Source organism: Sminthopsis crassicaudata, chromosome 6, assembly GCF_048593235.1.
Source record: "Sminthopsis crassicaudata isolate SCR6 chromosome 6, ASM4859323v1, whole genome shotgun sequence".
Taxonomy (NCBI): Eukaryota; Metazoa; Chordata; class Mammalia; order Dasyuromorphia; family Dasyuridae; genus Sminthopsis; species Sminthopsis crassicaudata.
This window is the reverse complement of record NC_133622.1, coordinates 88759911-88786624: the sequence shown is the minus strand read 5'-3', so window position 1 is coordinate 88786624 and position 26714 is coordinate 88759911. Positions and strand designations below refer to the sequence as shown.

The 26714-nt window shown below is 33.0% G+C and overlaps 1 protein-coding gene across 2 annotated transcripts in view; it reads right to left on the bottom strand.

Moving 5' to 3' along the window:
• Positions 1-26714, bottom strand: part of GALNTL6 (polypeptide N-acetylgalactosaminyltransferase like 6) — a 1464604-nt gene that overhangs the window by 941335 nt on the left and 496555 nt on the right. For both annotated transcript variants that reach the window (XM_074275446.1, XM_074275447.1), the window contains exon 2: positions 6834-6942. In XM_074275446.1, the coding sequence (XP_074131547.1) occupies positions 6834-6942 (109 nt within the window). The remainder of the gene's footprint in view (positions 1-6833; positions 6943-26714) is intronic.

The following is a 26714-nucleotide window of genomic DNA, read 5'->3' as shown; positions in this document are numbered from 1 at the left end:
GTGTTCACCTAATTGCTTTCCTACTAATTCCCATTCATCTGGATCCAATTCTTCTTCCAGAGAAAAACAAGGACATATGACCTTCACAGTTTTTAAAAGTTCAGTAATATCCTCCAAAATTATAATCAGTCCTTGGCTTTTCATAACCTTGATGATGCTCTCTAAACATTTTCCTTGAACAGAATAGTGCCCATTTCACTATAAGAGATTGCTGGTTTAGCCCTTAACAAGTTAAGTTCCCTATTTATCTATTAGAACGTTCACTTAATCTTTAACAAAGTTTCCTTGTTACTCACAGTTCTGGATCAGAGAGACTGAGATCTGGATTGGAGGCTTTCCCACTGGATTCAGGATCGTGTCTGTCCCTGTTCGGGTGCCAAATTGCAATGGTCTGGTCTAGCTCCTCTGAAGGGTTCAGAATAAGTCCTTAAATGCAAAGGTCTGGTCTAGCTCCTCTGAAGGGCTCAGAATAAGTCCTTAAATGCGAAGGTCTGAGCTAGCTCCTCTGAAGGGCTCAGAATAAGTCTTTATCAGGATAAGCAAGAGTCCTTGCCCCACGTTGTGCACGCCAATTTGTAATGTTCTGTTGTCTCCAGAAGCTGCCGATCGCTCTCTGGGAGGAGATCTGCTGTGTCAACTCAAATCTCTTGGACAGATTCTTCTTCCTGTAGAGAACCGTTGTCTCCAGACAGTTACCGTTAACTCTGGTCCAGAGAAGTGATTTCCCTTCCTGCAGAGAGCTGCCTCAAGTCTGGTCTAGAGCAGAGACTCCCTCTTTTCTCCAGAGCTGCCCTCTTTTATCCTCCCAGAGAATGGGCGTGGGATAATGCAAGGGTTTCTGGGAAAAATTACTTCAACCAATGAACTTGCTCCTCCTAAGCATGCAAGCTCTTCCCCAGGAAAGGCCGAACTAGAGAATTGTCAAGTACCGACTTAGCACTTAGTAAGAACCTAATATCTCATTATCTCATTAGCACTTAGTAAGAACCTAACAAAGTAAGCAAACAACAACAATAACAAAAGGTGAAAATATTATGATTTGATTCAAATTCAGTTTTCATAGTTCTCTCTCTGGATGTGGATGGCACTTCCCATAACAAGTCTATTGGAATCACCTAGAATTATCTCATTGTTGAAAAGAATCAAGTTCATCACAGTTTATCATCATATAGTTTTGTTGTTACTGTGTACAATGTTCTCTTGATTCTGCTCACTTCACTTAGCATCAGTTCACTTAAGTCTTTTCAAGCTTTTCTGAAATGTGATCATTATAAAATGTGATACTTCCAAGCCTGTTTTCTATTTATGATAAACCAAGAAGTATTTATTAACCAGGTGCTCCATTCAACACTTGAGATAACAAGATAAAAAATCAAATCAGTCCCTGTCTGAACTCCAGGAGCTCAAGTTCTAAAAAAATGATAAGATTACCCAAAATGAGTATATAAAAATCATGTCTAAAAGAAATAAATAGTTTTTTTTTGGGGGGAGGAATGGGCAGCACTAACCTAAGAGATTAGGAAAAACATCATGTAGAAGGAAGTATCTGAGTAGAATTTTGGAGAAAAAAAGATTTTTATGAGACAACAAGGAGGGAATATCCAGGAAAAACAATTCAAAGATTGAGAGAAGGAAAATGGAGTTATGTGTGAGGAATAGCAAGAAGGTTCAAATAACAGAACTATGTGTTGAGAAGGGAATAGTATATAAAAAAGCTGAAAAGGTAGATTGAAGGGTTTTTAAAACCAAGCAGAGGCACTTATGTTTGATCAAAGAGGCAATGGGGAACCACTGGACTTTATTCAACAGGGAAGTAGTATGCTCAGAGCTATGCAAAAGATAGACTGGACTGGGAAGAGAGATTTGAGGCAGAAAGCCCATTAAAGAGTCTAGTACAGGAGCAGCTAGTTAGTTAAGTGAATAAAGCACCAGCCCTGAAGTCAGGATGATCTGAGTTCAAATTTGATCTCAAATAAGACCTTGTGTGATCCTGGGCAAGTTACTTAACCCCAATTGCCTCAGGAAAAAAATAGCTATTACAATTATCCATCTGACTAGTGACATAAAGGAGTGAACATGTAAATAAAGAAAAAAAAACACAGATGAAAGAAATATTGTGTGATTAGATATTATATATTTTTGGTAACTGATTAGCTAGGTGGGTGGAGCCAAGAATAAGGTGAATATTATGAACTTATAATAGTTGGAGGAAAAAGAATACTATTTCACTTAGCAGAAATAGAAAACTTTTGAAGGACTAGGCTTTAGGGATAAGAGGATGAGTTCTCTTTGGGGGAATGTTTGATGCCTATAGCAATTAGATATAACTGGAGCTTAGAAGAGAGACTTAAAATGATCATAATTAAACCAATTTGAGTTGATGAGTTCACCACATGAGAATAAAAGAATAAAAATGGACTAAGAATCTCCAGCTATTTCACAGGAGAAATGCTATAGATGTTGAATTGGGAAGTGAGATAATGAAGTGGTTAGGGAGGTAGGAGAACTAGGAGAAAAAGTTATCATAAAAGTTCAGAGAGGGAAGAGTAAGCACTAGGAGAGATGGCCCACAGTGATTAATGTTAAAGAGAGGTGCCAAAAGAAGAGCTTTGAAAAAAAGCTTTGGCAATTAAAGGATCATTGGTAAATTTGATTTCAATTGCATATTGAGACCAGAAACTTCAATGCAAAAGTTTGAGAAGTGGAAGGATAATGCTGTCCCTGAGAGAAACAGAGAAATTTGAAATATGATAAACATTCTCTTCTCTCTCAAGTTTTATGGGTTTCAATATTTCAATATAAATTAGAGGTTAGTTATATACATCAATTTTATACAGCAATGCTTTTTAAAAGGAATTTTTAAATTCCTTTAAGAATAAAACAGCAATTGTAACACCAAAGAATTTAAAAATGCTTTTGCTGAACACCATGTTCTTATTAACCAACAAGTCCTATACAAAACGCTTTCAGATCACATTCTATCAATCACAAGTCATCTTTTATTTTAAAAAAGACCCACAAATTTTCGTTAAGTATCTGTTATGTGCAAAGTAGGATAGGCCCTGAGGAAGATGACAAGATTAATAATAAAAAATGCTTACCCTCAAGGATTTTAAAACCTAGCAGTTTTTGCTTTATTTTATTTTTAGCATTTTATATGTTTCCCCCCAAAATAGATGAGATAAAACTAAAATGTCTAGTGTATCAATAAAATAATTTAAAGATATTTAATATTGCATATTCTTTGACCAAAAATCTGACCTAGATAAAGCAACACACATCATTTGCATATGTGAATCGAAAGGGGCATATATTTCCCCAAGGGTGCTTTCTATTTTTCATTAACTACAGACAGAGTGTGATATGTAGAATGGTTAAGCATTATAAGTATGTAGAGAACTATCTTGAGAATGAAATTAATGAAACCTTTCTCTTCACTAACAAAAAAATGTCCAAGCAACTTTTGATATTAAAAATATCTATGACCACTGGATCTGATTCTAGTTTTGTGGTTGCCCCTAGTAGGGGAATAATAAATGTTTCTTGATTGAATAATTCTCTTTTCTCTTATTAGTGGGAAAGGAAAATGAAGAATTATTCAAAAGTGCGTTACCCACATCTCTTCTTGAACCTGTCATATGTTAGTCCAGTTAAGCCAATAACCATTTTATTTATTTACTGTGCTAAGTACTAGTAATATAAAGAAAGGAAAAATCAGTCCTTGTCTACAAGGATTTCACATTCCAATGTGGGAGACAACATGCAACTACCTACAGAATATATGTGTGCATAAATACAAGTACAAATAACATATACAGGTTAAAATAAAAGTAATCTCAGAGGGCAGGTTCTAGGTTCCCAGATGGGAAGGCTTCTTGCACAAAATAGAATTTTATGTAAGATTATGTAAGATTTGAAAGAAGCAAGGGAAGACAGGAGGTAGAGACAAGCCACTGAAAACATGATATAAAAGGAAAAGATAACAAGAATTAGCATCTCATATATTAACAGTTTTCCTGTATCCACTGAAAAAGGGATGCAAAAATTTTGTTATATTCTACAGCCTAAATAATATACCTTGTAAATGTTAGTATGCATTTTGGACAAAATCCAAACTGAATTTTACAAGGAAACAAAAATGCAAGGAAGCTAAGGGTTAAGGACATCCATAACTAACTCATCTCACAACCATCTCAAAAGCTGGGAAAAGAAGTTTAGTACTTTTGAAATGTTTTATCCCTTTCACATCTGATTAAGGTCTCCTGGGTTCTATTTCATTTTTAATATGTGAGATTTTGATCTTAGTGAAGTTGAAGAGAGAGGTAAGATAAGGATCCCATGTGAAGAAATTACCTCAGATGGCTTTCCTTTGTGAAGCAGTTGGATACTGTCACTGAGACTAACAGCCTGGAGGGTTTTTTCCCCAAAGATGAAAGTGATTAACCTTAAAATTCTATTACTGGTCCCACTGATCTTCCACTACTCTCTATCGCAAGCTCTATCTATTGGGAAAGAATGGCACAGGGCAAAGCAGGACAGGGACAGGCAAGTTGAATTTTTAAAAGGGAAGTTTTGGGTAGAAACCATGAATAGCCTATCTTACAATGTTTATCTATGTGTGTGTATGGAGATAACATACTGGGAATAAGCAGAGAAATGAAGAGAAAAAAAATACAAAAAAGGAGAAAGTTTTGGAGGAAAGACTGAAAAATTATCAAAGTCTGTCTATATTTGCATTTTCACTGAAGGACAGGGATATATTTACTCCTATAAAATGCTTTTAAAAGTATTTTACAATTTTGTCCTTTATCTTATTTATTATTTCAAATTGAATATAACCAAAAACCATATATTGAATTGCATTAATTGCACTAATGGATTGGATTCTGAATAAAAGATGGGTTTAAATCCTGTTTTTTCCAGTTACTACTTGTGTGAATTCAGGTGAGCTTCATGTGTGTAGTTCATTATTTCTTAACTTTGTAATCTTGTTCCCAGTGTCCCCACTCTACAGATATTGCTTTGTAAAGGATTACCAACAAACTACTCCCTTATGATTTCCAATTATTAAAATAGACTCTGTATTTGGAATGGAGTTTGAATTTAGATGGAAAAATGCTTCTTTCTTTTTATGTGAAACTTAAATTTACCAGACATATGTATGTATGTATATAATGAGGTCCTAAATGGTATAGTAGACAGAGAGAAACTGAAGAATTCATCCCTGAGGCACTGATAGAGATCAGTTTAGCTCCTTTCTCGCTGTAAAATTTCTGAGAAGCAGTATATGGTCTTAACCCAATATATGACAAGATTAAACAAGTTAAAGAATCTCTAATATAGTCTAAATCCTTCATTTTACAGATGACAAAACAAAAGCATAGTGTGCTTGCAAATTGTCCATAAAAACTGAGATTAAATAACAGTTCTTCTGATTATATATTGATTGATTCAGCTCCAGAAAGACATGATAGCAATTCATATTACAGAGACTCAATCTACCTATTACTCTGGAGTCCATAATCCAACATTGTGACCCACAGACTTAGGTTGGCAATGAATTCAACACATCCAATAATGTCACATGCCTGAAAAGAAAGGCTGATAGAAACTCAATGTTATATTTTAAAAAGAGGAATAAATAATCACACTGTGTGCCATGATGAAGGCATTTGTAGCATTTGGTTAGTCTCTGATTTATAACTGCCCAACAATATATTTTTATATTTTGCATAGACAACCCAAAACAGGGATCCTCAATAAATGTTGACTTAACTACTTTCTTTTCAGTTGCTGAAGGTGAACAGAGATCCTTTTCCCCTCATCTACTGCCACCTAGAATATGCATTTTATCTATTCACCAGCCTACTCCAGAAGCCAATCCACTGTATATCTCATGTTAGCCAATATTTAAAACACCTGCTATGTACAATGCACTGTACTAAATACAAAAATGTCAAATTATGTTGTTGTCCTCATATCCATACATTCTTTCTATCAGAGGCAGTATAATTATAACCTTCAGATTAAAACTAAAGTAACCGAGGGAATGCTTTAATGGATTTTCCCAAGGATACATAGACAGCAAGTAGTAAAGGTAAGATTAAAACCAAATTCCAAGGTCTTTTGACTCCAGAGGCTCTGATTTTGCCACTATACCAATATATTCAGTATAGAAATTAATAATATCGATACAGACAATGGAGAGTGTAGGGTAATTTAGAGCATTGTTGTACAATGCACTGATAAAGATCAGTTTAGTTTATCATCTGAGTTTAAATCTGGACTCAGACATTTATTAGTCGGGTAACTCTAGTCAAGTCATTTTATTATTTGCCTCAGTTTCTTCATCAGTCAAATGAGCTGGAAAAGGAAATGGCAAATTATTTTAGTATCTTTGCTGTTAAAACTCCAAATGGAGTCATGAGGAGTTGGGAATGACTGAAAATGACTTAACAAAGAAAAAAAAAAAACAAATAAAATAAAACATCACAGCGTCTGAAACATAACAGGCATTTAATAAATGTTAGTTAAAGAATTAATTGAAAAAGTTGGACTATATAACTTCTGAGGTTCATTCATATTCTATCATTCTGAAATATTATAGGCATACACATTATCAAAACTTTGTGGCAAATATCCCATAAATATTTCTATACTTATTTATTACAACTCTCTGAGATTTCAACAAGTCTATTTCCATCTGTCATTGGGTTTGACTATTCTCTTAAGACATATCGCAGTGTATGCCAGATGACTACTAGATTAGTTAACCTTAAAGTGAAGGGAAAAAAGGCATAAGTAGCACATTTTTGGCTCACTTAATTTCATACCTGAACGCAGAGCATCTTTGTGGATGCTTCCATAGTCATGCCAATCTTTTCTTTTCAAACCATCTGTCCAGGTATCAAGCTGCCCATCTCCTAGGCTCAGTGGAAATGTCTGTGGAAAAGCAAAAATATTTAGGGAACAAAATGAAGAATTTGTGATAAATTATCCATTTGATGGCTTTTGAAAATATTCAGTAATCCATGTATATTAAAATGAAATCCTACTGTCAGTAAAAATAATGATAATTTATTTTTAATGAATTTGTTTCAAATAGCAATGTTCCTCAACATCTATTCAATTACATCTGTAAATTTAATTATTTCTTTTAACCTTTTTAAAGCATTATTTGTGTCATTTCTTTAAAAAAACAGTATTTTACTGTTTTGAATTTATGCATTCTTTTATTAGTGCTGTTCTGTCATTTCGATCATATCCAAATCTAGAAAGCATTATCTGAGGTTTCTTGAGAAAGATACATTCTATGGTACGTTCTACTGAGGGATTAAGTGATATAACATGTAAACATATGAATAAATACCAAATATATAGAAAATAATGCAAAACAATTTCAAAAGAGTAAGAGTATTAATAGCTTGAAAACAAGAAAAGGTCTCAGAAGGTAGAAATGAGCTATGCTTTGAAGAGAGAATTGAGAAAAAGATAAGGAGAGGATACATATGGAAACCATTTATGCAAAGGCAAAGAGATGGTAGGTATACTACTGCACATTGTTGTTCATTGTTGTTTGCCCTTCATTCTTGAAGAGGACCATGACATCAGGGAGATGATGCTATGACATGAAAGTGAATTGTATTTGAATGATGGAGGGCTGTGCAAAATCACCTACCTCATTTTTCCTCCAAAGCTATCTGGGTCCAGTAGCCAGATACAGATTAAGAGGAGTGGAGGTGGCCCTGAATGAAATAGGAGACCTTTGCCTTTAAGCTAAAATCTGCAATAGGTCTCAGTTTGACTGAGACCACTTCCAAATAGGGATTAAATCTTAGTTCTCTTTAGCATCTACAATTACATATTATAGCACTGTAACCACAAAAGATTTATTCTGACACTCCATTGTCATATGGGTATAATCCTGTGTTGTCAAGGACTATGACAGAGAAAAGTTTTGTACATGGAGAAAAGCTCGCAAGCCTATTTGACTCCAATGGTGAATGTAAGAAGAACAACAATATGAAATAAGACTGGAGCAATGATAGGACCTGAATTTCCTTCCCTATATGTCAAGGTTTATACTAAGCACTGATGACACAAATACAAAACAGCAACAAAAACATAAAATCAAGAAATATTATGTTTGCAAGTACTTATATTCCAATAGGAGAAGGGAACATTTAGAGAGGAATGAGAGCAAAGAATGAAGTCAAAGGAATAGTGAATGAAGGTATAGTGTAACAGCTGGTATGTCTTTCCCAATAGTCATGATTATTTTGTAATAGTGATAAGATTAGTGTCCAGAGCAAAAATTAAAAAAAGCAAGAAAGAGTAGTATGGGGGGAAAAGTTCTTAATTTAAAAAAATAAATTAATTTTCTACATATACTTCCAATGTCTATTCTATGCATAAGATGATGTTTTCACTGACAAGAAGAAAACTAAAAATATTTTTATCACAACAGAAACAAATATGAAATTGTTCATTACCACGCAATCACACATTTTAAAGAGTAATCAGGGTAAATAAAAAATAGAAAACAATGGAAACATAAGCCACATTTTCCCAAAATCTTTACTTCTTCTTTCAATGTATTCATTCTATGGGGGAAAAAAATCTCCATCACACCTAATTTTAATCTGAGAGTCATCTCTCTGAGACCAGCCCCAATTTAAGTTGTTTGTTTAGAAGTGTTTATATGTTATATCTCCTATTAGACTATGTGTTCCTCAAGAGCAATAGCCCTCTCTCACTTCAATTCATTTGCATGTCATGAACTCACTTCTTTGATATCTTCCTCAAAAATGAAGGAGAAACCATGACCTCTGCTAGTTGGAATAGAAGCTGCTCCTCTGGGGACCAACTAGAACTGGTCATTTGAACAAAACAGCTCCTTTGTTTTCTTTTCTTTCTCTTCCCTCTTAAGTATAAAATATACCCTTCAGTAGGGTGCTCTGCCTAAAGGAATATAAATTTGATCACTGAAATCTCACAAAGATATCCTGGGGTTTACTAACTATTTTTTTTCTTAAAAGCATGCTTTAAACCTAAATCACTCTGGCTATAATTGACCAACAACTACCAGGCCAAGCCAGATTGGCCATTGTTTGGGTTCTGATTGTCTCCAAGTGAAAGTAATAGTAATTATTTTTGTTTTGGCTAGAAATCCTGAGCATCAGGGTTAGAAATCCCGAGGCAGAGATTAGATAGATAGATAGATAGATAGATAGATAGATAGATAGATAGATAGATAGATAGATAGATGAGACATATCTATGTTACAAAGAGATCTATATAATATTATGTAGCTATCTATAATATTTATCTATTTTTCAGTCTATCTTCATTAGGTAAAAAGGTCATTCTCAGCCTCATTTTTTCATTGAGTATTAATCACTGATTGGACATTGACTCATTTAATATAACTGAGAACTGTGAAAGAACTTAATTTCAAATGGGCAAAGTGTCCCATTACATCCAAGACAATTTCCAGCTAGCTCGATCTACATCTTGCCACTGGACCCAGATGGTTCTAGAGGAGAAAATGAGGCTGCTGACTGTACAGAGCTCTCTCACTTGCATGTCGTGGAATCATCTCTTGATAACATTTTCCTCTTTAAAAATGAAGGAGAAATAAACAAACAAACAAAAAAAAGCACCCCCATCCCCATCTTTTACTATAGTGCCTGGAACTCAGCAGGTTTAAGTACTTTAACTTCTTAAGTTAAGCACTTGCTCATTGGCTACTGTTTCATTAAAATTAGAGATGATCATGGGTTCTCAAAGTCTATGGAATGAAATACTTGCTTTCAAATGTATCACCAGATTTTGAACTAACGTTTGAGATGGACTGGGTGTTCATTATCTGAACAGCATCCAGCTATTCTTGGAGAGGCCAGGCCCAAGGTGAGTCATTCTCTACAACTTTCTATGCAGTTTTAAAAATGTCACAATCTGTGACAGTGATTAGAGGACTAATATAAAATTAGTTTGTTATTTTATTGAAAAGGAAGATATAAATTTTAAATGAAGAAAACACCAAATATAAGCTATTTTTAAACTAATAATTTCAAAATTAGCCTTTTGATTGATGTCATTATTAAGTTCATATTCACATTTCATCATTCAGTTCAGTTCATACAGCTCCATTAAGTTGTAGAAGTGATGTGCATAAAGTATAGGTCTGATTTGTCTTCATTCAAAAAAATTCCATTAGCTCCCTACTATCCCTACCTTTCCAGTCTTCTTATTTCACTTCCTTCAATCTATTCTAAGATCCAGTAAAATTAGCTTCTTTTCTATTCCAATATAAGATAATCTATTTCCCAATTTTATGCATTTTCTCTAGCAGTCCTACATGACTAGAATACTATTTCTTTTAGCTGCTGCTAAAAGTCCATCACCTGCACGAAGCTTTTTCTCATCCACTCAGTGGTAGTTCTTTCCCTCTGAGATTACTTCCAAGTCATTTTGTATATACCTTGTGTGTGTGTGTGTGTGTGTGTGTGTGTGTGTGTGTGTGTTTCTCATCACATGAGACCTATAAACTATGTGGAAGGCTTTTGAGTTTTGGTGAAAATACAGTAGAGAAATGTTATTCTTGTATACCTAGTTTCCCCTACGTTGATTTTTGAACGTCACTTCTTTTGACAATATAAATTACAGGAATGATGTAACTGAGAAGCAGTTGGCATTTTCCAAAGTCACTGGGAAATTGTCAGAGAAATAGATATTTATATAGTTATTATTTTGTTTTATAACACATTTGATATGGATAAAAAGTAGTAAATGCCACTATCCTAAAATAAAGCATAGTGCAGCCATCAGAACTTGAAAAAAGCAAAAGAAGTCAAAATAAGAACTTCTTAGGACTAAGACTATAAAATAATCATCACTCTAATTTACAGGCTTTTCTGACCCTATAACATTTAAAAAAGTATAAATTAAAAATCATTTTCTAGGGGAAAAGTGGTAGGATTGGGGATGAGGGAAGAGAAACTGAATTCAGAAAACTCAAGTACAAATTTCCCACCATGGTCAATATTTCGATGAACACTATGGCCAGATACAGTCTCTCTAAATACCAGATAAATAAAAAGGGCAAATATGTTCTTATAAATTTTTACAGAACTATGTTTGTTTTAATATTTTATGTTATCATATTCTGTTCTAATCTTAGGTATCATTATAAACAAGTGCTATCAAAACTGGATTAAAATTAGATTATATTTCTTCTAAGATACTTGGTCAGCAATCCTTTTATAGAATTATTATTAATTCAGTTTGGATGTCAAAGCAGCATGGTGTAAAAGCATTACAGCTGGATTTATATCTGAGCCTCAGTTTACTCATCAGGAAAATGAAAAAATTAAAATGAAATAATATCTAAGATTTCTTCCAGCTCTAACATGATCATTAACAATTCTAATTTTGAACAAAGTATGTAGCTACAATATAACAAAGTGGAAAAACAGTAAATTTGAACGAGAAAATACGAACTTAAATTCCACATATGTAACTTAATATCACTGTGAGTTTAGATAAGATACTTAATTTCACTGGACTTCAATTACTTCTATAACATTAAAGATTTAATCTATATGGTTACTGATGAACTTTATCGTTCCAAAACTATGATCTGAGAAAAGAACCTAATTTGATGTTTGCAAAAGCAGCAGCAGCAGCAACAATTTTCAGAGCTCTCAATCTAGAGATGATAGAATTGGACAGAAAGAGATTATAGGATTCTGTCTGGCAACTCCATTCCCTATATCCACTTCTATGTTTTAGTTCAAGAGCAGAGAGTAGCACTTTTGCTCATAAGTGAATAGGGACCTTGAGGAGCAGTATGACTAGAGGTTGCAAGGGATCAAATGTCTTTCTTGGGCAAACACCACACTTCTTCCAGCTTCACATCATTTTGGAAGCACCCAAAAATCACAAACCCCTAGCACTACCTCTAAAAATAGCAATGAAAAAAGTCTGAAGTTCTTCAACTCCCTTATATTGAGTACAGAGTTCAAATATAGAATTTAAAGTCATGAAAAAGTCTGGAAAAAATAACCTTAAAAAAGACCCAAATCATAAAAAGTTAATACGGTAACAGAGAAGACTGAAGCACACACTCAGAAGACAAAGATGTCAAAAAGCAAAGTTTCAAAGAAAAATTATGAATTGGTCATAACTCCAACAAAATTCTTGCAAGAGCTAAAAATTTCTTTTAAAATCAAATGAAAATTTCAGTAAGTAAATCAGAGCAAGAGTTGAAAATAATGAAATACAATTTATAGTTTGGTAAAAAAGAGATAAAAAATGGTGGAAAAATAGTGAAAAAAAAAGTAAAAAAAAATCTCATAAAAAACAAAATAAGTCAAAACAACAACAACAAAAAACAATAAAACACTGTCTTGGAAAAATTGATTGAGGAGACATTTTGTCTGGCAAAGCCACCACTTAAACTTTTTGTAGTATTTTTGGGCTAGTTTGTTTGCAAAAGGAAATCATTATCATGCTTATTACTTGTCATCCTCATTTTATATTATAAAGTAACTACATATTTAATACTTAGACAACACAAAATCTATTCATTTGACTAACATTTCTTTTCTACCACTATGATATTAAAAATAGTATACATAGATAAAGGTGTTATGTTGGATGATTTTTTAAAATCTTCTAGTTTTTTCTATGAGATTAAGTTTCTCTGACCCAGTAGGCACAACTAATATCAGTTGTCTTAAGCAGAAGAAAGGTCATTTTTGTTCTGTGCTTTAATAAAATGTTAATTCAATGTCTGAAACTAGAAAGTGTTTCTGTTTAGAGAATCCTGTATCTAAGGATATGTAAAAGAAAGAGAAATCAATCCTTAAACCTTATTAACACCTTTACTTTCTTCTATTCATTAACTATTTATTCAGAATTAAGTATTGGTAAATAAAGCTATAGTACACATTAAAACAAGAATACACAAATGGCTTTTGTCTTCTCCATCCCTCCAAGCACATCTTTGTAGTCAAAGAACAATGGAAAAAGAAAAAAAGGAGGTTCATAAAAAGCTTTCTCAAGGGGGCAGCAAGGTGGTGCAGTGGATAGAGCACCAGCCCTGAAATCAGTTCAAATTTGATCTCAGACACTTAACACTTCCTAGCTGTGTGACCCTGGGCAAGTCACTTAATCCCAATTGCCTCAGCTTTCCCAAATATGATATAGTGTTATTTATTCAACTAGAATGAGAACAGAGTAACATACTGTCTCCCCATCAACAATGTAATATGCTATTACTGTTCCAAACTAGTATTCTCCCTTTTACTATTATCATATAGAAGAGTTAAGTTTGGAGAGAAGAGAAGGAAAGAAGCCTGTAATAATCTTCATTAGTTTTCAGTACCATATCTTTGGGGAAAAAATTTCAGGATCTCAAAACCTTACTCCAAAAGTCAAATGCTCTACATATATATATATATATATATATATATATATATATATATATATATATATATATACTTTTAAAAATTCTCAGGAATCTATTTGTGATTCCTAGGGGAAAGATTAAAGAAAACTGAAACTTGAGCATGGAATTGAAAAATACATCTCTGAAAATGTTCAAACAACTAAAGTTCACTTAACAACCACCAAAAAAAAGGATACTCATGTTGACCTTAAATTTTCTCTATACTTCTCTCTACTCTGAGTGTTAATTGTCCAATAGTTCTCTGGTATTGTTACATTTATTTTTCACAACATGTTAATTCCCTTCTTCCTACCTCCACTGGTAGGAAGAAGGGAATTAACATGTTGTGAAAAATAAATGGAGGGATTTTATGCTCTTTTGAGTTTTTCACTATATCAAGTTATCAAAAAAAAAATCCCACCTTCCATAGTTCTCTAGACTTGAACTGTATTCCATTAATCCAGAATTAATGGGCAGTAATATGGGAAAAATATAACAAGTCTGTAGTGTACAACAGGAAATATTGTATGGTATGCTTACCTAGCTTAGAAAAAAATAAAAACTAAAGCAAATCCAATTACATTTTATTATGCTTATGGTATTTCCAGGTGTCCTTATTGATCCACCAACACACAATTGGCTTAGATACTGAACTGCAGGATTGGAATTGTGTGAATTCATTGATTCTCAGAAGTATCAATATGTGGAAAATGATTCAAATCTTCAAATTGATGATGATGGTCCAGTTTGCTATATCAGTATCAGAAAGCTTATTATACCCTTCCTTTATGTGATTTATCTTTGTAAATTAAAAATAAGTGTTTTTAGTGACTTCACCAGCCTTACACTGGCAAAAATGAAATGTAAGGTTAGCTGTTACTGAAATATCAAAAAGGCATAAAAAATAGTCAGGCAAGAATAGGACTGTTAATATCACAATGGGATCCACTATCCCATTCACCATATCTTTTCTACACTTTTTCATTCCTTCCAAATCCTCCCATGATTTCTCCTCCCTCCCCTTTCAAGTGAAAACATTGTTTTACATTTCATTGAAAACAAAAACAAAATTAAGCCATGTTGAGAGAGATCCTCTTTTTTTTTTTTTTTTTTTTTTTTTTTTTTTTGTTCCTTCTTGGCCTACATCATTTGAATATATTCTCCCACTATTTCTTCCTTCACTGTCTCGCATGAAAACGTAAAAAAAATCTCCTTACCAAGATAAATTTTTCTTCCTGCACAAGTGAATTCATTCCTTCCTATAGTCTTCAGCAGTTTGCCTTTTCTATAATCCCTACTTTTACTGATCTTCAATTGCTCCCTTTACAATGGTTGTTTCCCTACTACCATTCAATCTTTTTCCTTGCTTTTATGGCTAAATTCTTAACTTCTTTTCTGCTCTTCCTTGCTCTCATCATTCCAAAGGTAATAACAATCTGTTCCTTTTCTCAATTCTACTCCTTGTTGACTTGTTTGTATACTTCAAAACTATCTATCATCCTCTTCTTGTTTTCTCATCCATGTAGATTCCATCACTATTCTCTCCTACTTATTATACTGCTTCTTATCATTCTCTTAGGTTAGATCATTATCCAGAATCATGAAACTAGCAGAATATGTCTACAAAGACTCTTTGACTCTTTCATAGGCCTTTCTTTCTGTAATATTTCTTTTTATGATCATACATGAATTTGGTTATCATCTCTATATAGATGATGCCCAGATTTGCTTATTATGCCTGCCTTTTCATCTAACTTCCAATCTTTAATCTCCAACTGCCTATTGGTTATCTCAAAATGGAAATTCCATAGACATATTAAATTCAATACGCTCAAAATTGAATTCATTATTTCCCCCTTTCTCCAATTGTTTTTCTCTTACTAATATCCCTTTTATTGTGAAGAGGACCACCATCCTCTCTGTGGTACTGATTCTCAATATAGATATCATCCATCAAGTCCTCACTCTCTCTCAGTACCCTCATATAATTTTCTTGTCTTAACTTTTCTTCTCTCCTCTGACATTGTTACCATCCTGGTGCAGATTCATTACTTCAAGCCTGGAATATAAAATGAAGTTTTGGTTGATATCCTTAACTTTCTCCCCACACTAGACTATCCTTAACTCAGCTGTCAAATACATTTTCCTAAAACAGAAGTCTGATCATGTCAACCAACCCCTCCTTAAATCAATATATTCTGGTTGTTCCATATCATCTCTGTTTAAATATTAAATCCCCTTTTTGGGGATTAATTAAAAGTCATTAATACACTGAATTTCTCCTACTGTTCCATACTCTCTTCCTCCATTTCTATACTTCTATATGTTGACTATCTACTCCACTTCCTGATATTTTACCTGTTGTCTCTAGTGCCTGAAATGTGTATAGTCTGATTTGGTGTTCAAAGCTTACATAGCTATTTTTTTTATTATTATTCAGTTGTGTCTGACTCTTTTGGACCCTATTTCTAGAGGTTTCATGGCAAAAATACTGGTTTGCCATTTCTTTCTCCAGCCCATATTATAGAATAAAAAAAACAGTCAAACAGGATTAGGTGAGTTGCCCAGAGCCACACAGCTAGTACGTGTCAGAGACCAAATTTGAACTTGGAGAGATGAGTCTTTTTGAGTCTATATACTACATTACCTACAGACTATACTGCACAAAATCTGCCCCCATCCCACATTTTCAGTCTTCTTTCATCTTACTCCCCTCCATGTACTATGCAATCCAGTGATTGCTGTTCCCTCCACAAAACAACTCCATCTCCCAGCTCTAAGAAATTTCACTGGCTTTCTCCCACATGTGGAATACTCTACTTCCTCTATGTAGAATCCTGAGGGCAAAAAGGAATGGGCACTTTCTCTGAGTCACTGCTACACTGAGAGGTGAAGGGCTTCTGAAACCATAAGACAAGCCATTACTATTAATTATTACTCTCCACAAGGAGAGTCATTATAGTTAATCAATAAACATTTTTTAGGTTCCTCCTACATGCCAGACATTGTTAGATGCCTATAAAAAGAAACATAAAAAAGTAGTAGAGATGCCTCCTAGTCTAAGAGACATTTTTTTTTTTTTTTTTTGCTTAGGAGAGCATGGAGTCTAAATATCGAGATTAGGCACATATAAAGAATGAAAAAAAGATTTATTCTAGTAATATGTTGTAGCAAATGCTGATGTGTAAACTGTATACATTAATGTTTTATGAGTAAAAAGCATAAGAGGGTTGTTTTGCAATGTAGATAAATTTGACTCAGACAGAAAAGAGGTGAGATCAACTTCCTTCTCTGATAATATTAGCTGTATGACTCTAGCAAAGTCATATAATATCTCCATGCTCTAGGCAACTCTCTAAGTTGCATAGATAGGTGCTGAATTATACTGGTAGAGCAAATTTCCTCATCTATAAGTTCCTTTTTCCACTGAATTCACAAATCCAAATCCCATGCCAAAGTATCAATATTTTGCATATTAGAAAACTAAACAAATAGAAAAAAAATCACAAATGTTTCCAATTTTGCATATCAAGGCAGAAATATGTTGGTTTTACCTCCTGTTTTTCTAAGCACTTGTTCCAATTCTTGCATCCATCCATCTATCTATCTATCTGTCTGTCTCTCCAACTACCTATGTAACATATCTCTTATGTACACTTTTGAGTAATTCTTGTTTCTATGTGTAGAACAGAAATATAACATCAAGATAATAAAAAATAATTGCTATTTCAAATTTTCTGAGCTCTACTTCTTCATAAATATAGAGATCCATAATTTTTAATTTTTTTCATATATAGTCCATAGATTTCTGACAATTATCAGAAAATTAAGATGCACATTTATATTTCATATTTTCCCCACAAGTCCTTGGTATTCTAGTGAATAATTGTATTGAATAAAGTAACAAAATATAGTTATAAAATTTCTGTTATTGTATACATGCTCCATATATAATTCTGCTCACTTCATTTTGGATCATGTAAATCTTTCCAGGCTATTTTAAACTGTTCCCTTTACTATTTCTTACAAAATTAATATATAAAATCACACTTTTATACCATATCTTGATCAGCCATTTTCCAATTGATGGGCATCCCCTCAGTTTTCAACTCTTTGCCACCAAAAACTAAACATGTTAAAATAATGTGACATTTCAATTTATTGTTGGTATTACTTCTATCTTGAGCACAGAAAGGACACCTTTTGCATAGATTGAAAATATTAACAATAAAAATTAATAATACTAATAATATAATAATAATAAATCAGACACACTGAGAAGAGGAAGCATGAAACAGCCAGAAACTTTCAGCAAAAACCAATAAACCAACTGTTTTTGACACAGGTATTCTGTAACATTAATGTCAAGGTTCTCATAAAAATAAGTTTCTCTTTCTTAAATAGCAAATGCTAGTGAAGATATCGTCTAAACTCTTAATTTAGTGCATCATGCTAAACAACAAGTTATGAATATGGAAGACAAGAGATCATTACACTTTACTGGGAACAATAGTGGACAAAAAAGAAAAACAAGTACATTGATCACTGATCATTTCAAATTAAGCAACAGCAAATACAAACTCAATAAAGAAATTGATCATTTCAAATTAAACAACAGCTTAAAACCAACATCACATTCATCACTGCACTGTATTTTGCAGCAAGTGGATAGATAGGTTGAAGGATTTTATTTATTATCCTCAAAACAAAATCAAAGTAAAAAATAAATATAGCTGAAGATCTTATAAAATAATTTAGATTTTCTTCATACAGGGTTTAAGAAGTACAGATCAAAGTGTTTCATTATAGTAATACAACTTAGAGAAAACTCTCCAGAGAAGGATAGCTGATAATAATGAAAAGTATAATAAATGACCACATTCTTCCAAATGTCAGAAAACAAAAAAAGAAATAAAAGACTTATCTTTACTTACACATTGAGTTTTACAGTTTTATCTTTATGCTTTATGGGAAAACAGACCTCTTAGTCACACTTAGTTCATCTGGAATATTGTATTTTCTTATTCCAAGAACTCAATACTCATCTAATCTATTATCTTGACTCTACCCAAATTCTCTAACATATTGGTTTCTTCTATCTCCAATAGCTATGAGAGTCAGAAAAGAAACAATGAAACAATTGATGTGATATTTTCACCTATTATAAATTTTAATTGCACTTTAAGATTTTGATTTTTTAAAAGTAACTTTTGCAAATCATTATTATATGACTGATGCCTAAATTTAAAAAAAATGAAATACAGTCCTTAGTTTCTTCTTCTTATCTCCTCCTTTTCCTTCTCATCCTCATCTTCCTTATTCTTCCCACTCCCCTCCCCCTTAAGCATATCTAAAATGGGTATCAGGATGAGACTCCTATAGCTAATAAATCCAGATGCTAGCAGAGCCCCTTTGGCCCTCAAGACCTACCATATTGACTCCCAAACTAAGCACAGAGTTGCATTTTAGCTATTCACAAGCCTTGGGCTCCCCTAGTAACTGAGAAAACAGATGTGGATTGGCATATCTGGAAGCTACTACAAGATCAAGGCAGTCTAAGAAAGTAAACTACTGTTTCAAGACTCGATGTTTCTATCTCATCCATTCATTTTCTAGGAGAATCCAGAATTAGAAAGTCCTCTATAGAACTGCTCTAGAAATAACCATTAGCATTTTGGATAAGCTAAACACACAAGTAAGCATTCTGAAAAGAGGACTTAAAAAAAAAAAAAAAACATGCCTTTGTTCTATTTATTGTTCTATCTATTGCTATATCTTTTTCTGTATTTTTTTTAGCTCATGGCTTCAGAGGACCATTGTCAAAGCTTTTTCAGTACAATAAATAATATTGAAAATTCTAATGCAGCAACAGATAACTGCCAAAGTTGGTATTGGATATCTGTGTTTGATTCTAGTTTGCATTTAGATGATAACAGACTCTTCACTTTAATTATTTTTATTTACTTGTCTTGATAGCATTTACAATTCTAATATACCAGAGGACTTTCGTGTAAACTTAACTGAGAAATAGAAATCTAATCTGTTTCCTAAAATGAATCCAGTAGAACACACAATAAAAATACAAAAAAATTTAAAGGTGTAATCATTATTCACCATCTCTATGCGAAAATAAATTTAACACCCTAACCATTAGATTTAATTCTATTCTTGAATTTTTGTTTGACAGCTGAGAGGGGAAAATACTTTTTCTATGTGGCCCATTTTAGTTGTCAGTTGAAAGAGATACTACTGATTCCTATGATTTTTCTCTTTTCTTTTTCTTATATTCACTCTTCTCCTTTAAGACCAGGATATCTTTAAAAAAAAAATCCAAGCCTTCAGTTGTTTTTAGGCCTTTTGTTATGTCTCTACTCTTAGAGAAAATTAAACACAATGACCTTGGAAGTCACTTTGGAAGAAGGGCATTCAGAATGCATAATTCCACTAATGAGTCCTGTTAGGTGACTGAACACTAGGCCCCTTTAGGAGGGGATTAAAGTTAATGACAGTTATTGTGTATGCCCACAGCACAGTGCCATTTCTATGCTGGCAGCCAGAAGCAGAGTGCTTCCAGAATGCTCTCATATTTCACAGATAAGCTAAGTAAGGAGGAATAGAGAATTTTTGAAGAATTGGTGTTTATGAGATTAGGAGGCCAACTTTTACATCTCACATGCTATAATTTTCTAGATTTGTCTTTTTGCTTAATATGTTCAAGATCATAAATTCTTCCTCTATCATTGGATATTTGGTTGTAAGACCTTTTTGCTTCTCTTAATGCATCAAATCTACTGTAAATACCAGAAAATTCTGTGACTTAGAAACTGAACAGCACAGTTAGAAAGAGTAGAGATTTAAAGTAAAGGAAATGGAGTTCAAGTTTCTGTCAACTTTTTTGACCTCACCCATAAAATAAGAACTCGAATTAAACAGTGTTAAGAGTCAATTCCATTTCTTAATCTATGAGCCTGTGAACTTCTCTGGAACCAGTTTCTTCATCTGGAAAATGAGGTTCCCTCTGGGTCTAGATCTATGGAACTACTAAATAATTGAAAGAGTTTAAAATCCCACAGATTGGGGACCCCCTCGATTTCTGTAGATCACAACCAGCCACTTACTGACAAAATTTTAACAACTCACTATCCAAGATGACCATCACTGTAGGCACCAAATGATGGTTGGGTAGCAATTCACATGTGAAAAATTCACAAGAGCCTTTCTCCTTGCCAAAAAGTATATGTAATCGTTAGAAGAGGTTACAGACAAAATAAAGAGAGAAAATAGACACCAAAAGTGGTAAATATTTATGTCATTAGCAAGGAGAAGGATTTTAACAATTAACAAGGGAAAAGACAAGTTCCCTAGTAGAACTCATAATTAACCAAAAGGAAGGGAACAAACCATGAGGTGGGAATATACCGTTGACTGGCACGCTATCCTAAGAGAGACTTAGGACTCTAGAAGAGTTAGTTAGCTATAAGAAGGAGAAAAACACTATGAGATATGGGGGGAGAATGAGAGGGAAGACATCATGAAACATGGGGAAGGGGTGTGGAGAAAGAATCATGAGATAGGTTACTGTGTTGGGCTAGCCCAAAAGGGATTCAACAAAAATGGAAAAGAACATGGGCAGATTTATAGGGGAAATTTAATCTTGACATCACAACTTGGCTTTCTGATTGGATACAATAAGGTATCCAAGACTTCAGCAGGGACAAGACTGTAAGGCTGAGCTGGGAGTAATCTTCATGCTTTCTCTGCTAAATCCACCAGGAGTTCACCATTAACACTATTATATCACTATTACCAACAATCATGCTTAAAATATGCCAGGCATTGTGTTAAGTGCTTTATAATCATTATCTTATTTGATTCTTACAACAACCCTGAGAGGCAGGCTGTATTATGATCCCCATGTTACAGTTGAGGAAACTGAGGCAACAAGGCATTAAAGTAACATGCATAGGGTCACACAGTCCTCATTCTGGATTTGAATTCAGATCTTCCCCGATTCCAAGCCAATGTACCTAAGGTACATTTTAAAGTTTAATCTACATTATTCACATTTTTCCTCATTTACTTTCAATCTAGACAAGCAAAAAAAAAAAATCAATCAAGCCCAGTTTTAAAATATTTACTGATTTCCAACATGTAAATTTAACAATCAGTTTTCTGGTTTGAGTTGGCTCCAGCATACATACCCCACTAAGCCCATTTGTGATTTAGGAGATGAAGCTAGAGAGTTAGTGAAATGTTTTACCTAGGTTCATACTGCTTATCAGTATTAGAAAATTAGAACTCCTTATCTGGAAATCCAGTATGATATTCACTGCTCCATAACTACCTCTACAAGTTTTAATCACGTTTTAATTAAAGATATGTTTTTAATCTCAAAATTCCCTTGTGGAATAAAATTATATACAAAGAATGATTAGCATTGTAAATTATAAATATGATTTCTTCTCTTTCTTTTATATTTTTCTTCCTTTTCTGGTTGTTGTTGTTTTACTACTTTTTCTTCTTCTTTTTTCCTTCTTCTTTAAAATGGTTCTTAAAAATCCCTAGATAACTTAAAATCATTACCACATAGTATTTAACTACTGTCCTATTACTGCCCAAAAAATGAATGGTGAAAGTCCTTCCTGGACATCCTCTTGATCTCATTTTATAGCTACCAGCTGTCATTAAAAGTAATTTCATAAAAGGACTAAAGTATAATGAAGATGGTCTAATTGTAACCTAACAATGTTACATAGATTGTTCTATTTGTGTGGTGCTCTTTAATTCAGTTCAATAGTAATCCCTTGCCTAAAGAGCTTGAGAAATCTTAAATCTTTTCTGAATTCTGATTCCTACAGGAAAAAAAAAAGAATTAAGACTGGAGCAAAATATATTGTTTTCTCCAAGATAATGTGGGGTTTAAAGCATTCCAACACCCAGAAAAGTTCACTATTTGTATTTGGTGAAGATTAGATTAGAAAGTGGAAGTGATTTAGAAGTCAGTCTGGTCTTCATTTTGTTTTTAAATCAATATCAAAAAATACTTGAGTTCCTAAGTTTTATACAAATTTTATCTTATTGGTCGAGGTTGAAAACGCAAAGAAAAGATAATATCAATAAAGTACTTTTAGAGAAAGAAAGAAATATTTATGGCAAGTATCTCCTTCCTCCTGCTCTTAATGGTCATATTTTGAAATGCTTTAATAGCAAAAATCTCCCTGAACTGAAAAGATTTGGAACCCTATAACTCTTGTTTCTATCCTTTGACATTTTACTGATAGTCAGAATTTACAAATGGAAGTAGTTATTGTTTTTTCTTCTTTTGCCAGTTTTTCCTCAAAATTTGCTTTTCTTTTAGAGTAATCAAGAATATCATTCCTATTTGGAGTTAATATAAAAATGAGTAAATAGTAACATTAAAATTTTTTCAATAGAAATTGCAGGTCTGTAATGAAATGCATTGAAAATTATTTCACTTCAGTATTTTCAGCATTTGTGCTCAAGTATCACACAGAGGAAGTTTCTATGAGACTTCTTTACATTTTCTGTGGCACATAGTCTCAAATGAGCCCTTCATGGTATTTGACAATTTTTCTATTAGATTCTTCTAGACTTCAATTTCATTCCCCATATTGCATTCAAATTAAAGCTTTTCTTAACATAGCCAGAATGGGATACTCTTCTCTTTCCTTATTTTTCTAATAGGAACAACTCATGTATGTTCCATGACACAAAATTAGCTGATACAATTTTCCTATGATTCAATTTTGTGAAGGGAGGAGTTCTAATAGTATTAGATTTCAAACTATATTACCAAGTGATAATCATGAAAACAATCTGTACTGGCAAAGAAATAGAATGATGGATCAGTAAAATAGATAAAGTACATAATATACATTAGTAATAAATAACCATCATAATCTAGTATTTGATAAGCTCCAAATCCAAGCTTTTTAGGGTAAGAACTCACCATTTGACAAAAATTACTGACTTGGAAAACAGTTTGGCAGAAATTAGCCAAAGATTAATATTAGGTATACCAAGATGAAGTCAAAATGAATACATAAGGATTGATAACATAAATAAATTAGAGGAGCATGGAAAAAATCTACCTGTCAGATTATCTGAATAAGGGAAAAGTATATGACCAAATAAGAGATATAGAGGATCATGGGAAGTAAAATGATTCATTTTGATTATATGGAAATAAAAAGTTTTGCATAAGAAAAACTAATGCAGCTAGAATTAAAAGAAAAATAGGAAACTGGGAAAAATACAGAAAGTTGCCTTGATAAAGGCCTCATTTGTAAATATATTGGGAACAAAGTAACTTTATGAAAGTGTACTACTCCCCAATTGTTAAAAGGTGAAATTATATGAACAGGCAGTTTTTAGAAGAAGAAATCAAAGCTATCAGTTGTCACTTTAAAAAGTAGTCTAACTACTCTTGATTAGAGTAATACAAAAGAAAATAACTTAGGAAAACCATGATTCATCTATCAGTTTGGCTAACATGAAAAAAAGGAAAATTAGAAATCTTGGAGAGGATGTGGAAAAATTGGAACTCCAATGAATAGTCTTGAATAGTACAACCATCTAAAGGACAACTTAGGACTAGGTCCAATGAGCTATAAAATTATAAATATTCTTGACCTAGCAATATTACTACCACATAGCAGCTTTTTATGTGGCAAAGAACTGGAAATTGAAGTGATAATCATCAGTTGGGAAATGGCTGAACAAGTTGTAATATATGATTGATGAAATACTATTATGCTAAAAGAAATGATGAACAGGATGGCTTCAAGGCGGAATAAAGCTGCAAAGATCTCTATAAACTCATACAAAATGAAGTGAGTAGAAGTAGCAGGACATGGTATACAGTAACAGCAAAATTATAATAATGATCTACTGTGAAATATTTAGTTACTCTGATCAAGACAGTGGTTCAAGGTAATTCTAAATAACCCATGATGAAAAATATTATCCACTTCCAAAAAGAACTAATAAACTCTGAATAGAGATTAAAACATAATTTTTCTTTTCATTTTCCCCTTGTTTGTGTGTCTTGCTTGTCTTTTGTTACATGGCTAATGTTGAAATATGTTTTGCATGACTTCCCATGTATAATAAATACCACATTGCTTGTCTTCTCAAGGGGTGGGAAAGAGGAAGAGGGAAAGAGCAAATTTGAAATAAAAATTTAAAGAAATGAATGTTAAAATTTGTACATGTTTGGAAAAATATTTAATGAAATATATGACCACACAAGCATGCATGTACACATGAGCCCCCCCACAAAAAAACATATCTTTCTTAAATGCTGTACCTATGGGCAGACTGTCATCTGTATAACACTGAACTCTATTTTTCCCAAGTCCAAGCTCTTGAATTTACTCCACATGTAATCATTCCTAATCATAACTATGCTGTAATATATCACTTTTGATGAACCATTTTGTTTAAAGTATCTAAATGAGATTACCTTACCCTTATACTCTATTATACAAACACCAATAGAAATCATCTGAGCATATTGTGACATCTCTTATACAGTCTACATTCTATTTTCCAATATTGGTACCATCCTGGTGCAAATCTCATCACTTCATGCTTAGATTATTGCAATAGGCTTCTTGTTAATCTCTTTGTTTTAGGGCTCTCCCCTGTCTGGTTCATTCTCCATTCAGCTGTCAAAATGATCTTTCTACAATAGGAGTCTGACTATATCACTTATCCCTTCCCAGCCCCAATTCAATTCAGGATCAAATGTAAAACTATAGTTAAGTTTCAAAGCCCTTAAGAACAAGTCCCCATTCTTACCAATGTGAAAACTTCTCCTAATTCAATTAAGTCATATCTATGATATATAGTTTTAAGTCCCAGGAAATTAAATGACCTATGTTGACAATTGTGCCAAAAATGTAGCAATGAAAATATTTTAAATCTATCTGATGCTTTGTGACATCCTTTTTTTTTTTTTCCTGCTAGATTGACATCATGTAATGAAACTTGGAGAAGTTACCAGTTTTCCCAGATTATATATTAATGTATACATTAACTAACATAAGATGCATTAAAGCATGTATAATCAGAGGATTACATATCCTTGGAGTGTGTAATAGTATATGTTCTCTGTAAGTAATGCATATTTTTAAAAGATGATCACATTGAATCATATGGTAGAGACAATACTCAAAAAAAATTTTTTTTTAAATTAAGCTGTCATGCTTTTCCTTTAGTTTGGTATTTATGTTTCTATACAGATGCAGCACTCTGGGGAAAAAAAATTAAAGAGAACAATATTGGATTACCTATCATAGAATGCCAGAAGCTACCACATTTGCATATGCATAGCCATACAATTTCCAATGGCAGAAGGTACTTTTGTGATGATTTAGGACACAATGGTTCATTCTCACAAATGCTAAGCAATTTCCTGTACCATTTATTTGTTTGTTCCATTCCCCAATTTACTCTTCACTGGTGCTGACATTTGCATTAGTAGAAATAATTAGCCTGGAACATCAAAAGAGGGCATCATTTGATTTATGGAGAGACATCAAAGTGATTCAAGGTTATCTAATTTTTTATATACATAATTGAAATCAATGTGCACCCATGAACAACTCTTATTACCAAATATAAATTAAACATAATTAAACTGAAGCTTTTTAACAACTTGGGGAAATTTTCAGGTTTCAGATGGATTTTATTATGTTTATTGAAACACATATTAGTGTAACATCAATATAATTGATCACATTTCAAGCAGGCATTCAATTAAGCCCAACAGCATCTAGAGTATATTGAATTGACACATTAGTCTGAATTATTGGTATTTTTCAAAGGCATAAACATTGTCAAAAAACAGCCAGTGGGCAACTTTCCCTAAATCCTTTTCCTATCCCTTTTGAATCTAGTCATTCCCTCTTTATGGATCTCAGTTTCTTCATTTGTTAAAAAAAAAATAAATGATGATATCTAAGATCACTTGATGACTAAGGTTCATTTTACCCTTAGACTGAGCTAAATGACTCCATGAAATAAGTTAAGACCTAGGGAAAGACAGTCCAGAAATTACATATCTATCTCCTTGGAAGTAAAACATACAAATCCAGGAATTCTCTCACGATTCATGATGATTCTTGAATGCTAATATATACTTATTAATAATAAATACTTCTTTTTATTCTATTCAGATGAAAGAATTCTACCCTTTGCTGAGAGATGAGGAATATCTTTGTATAGAGTAATAATA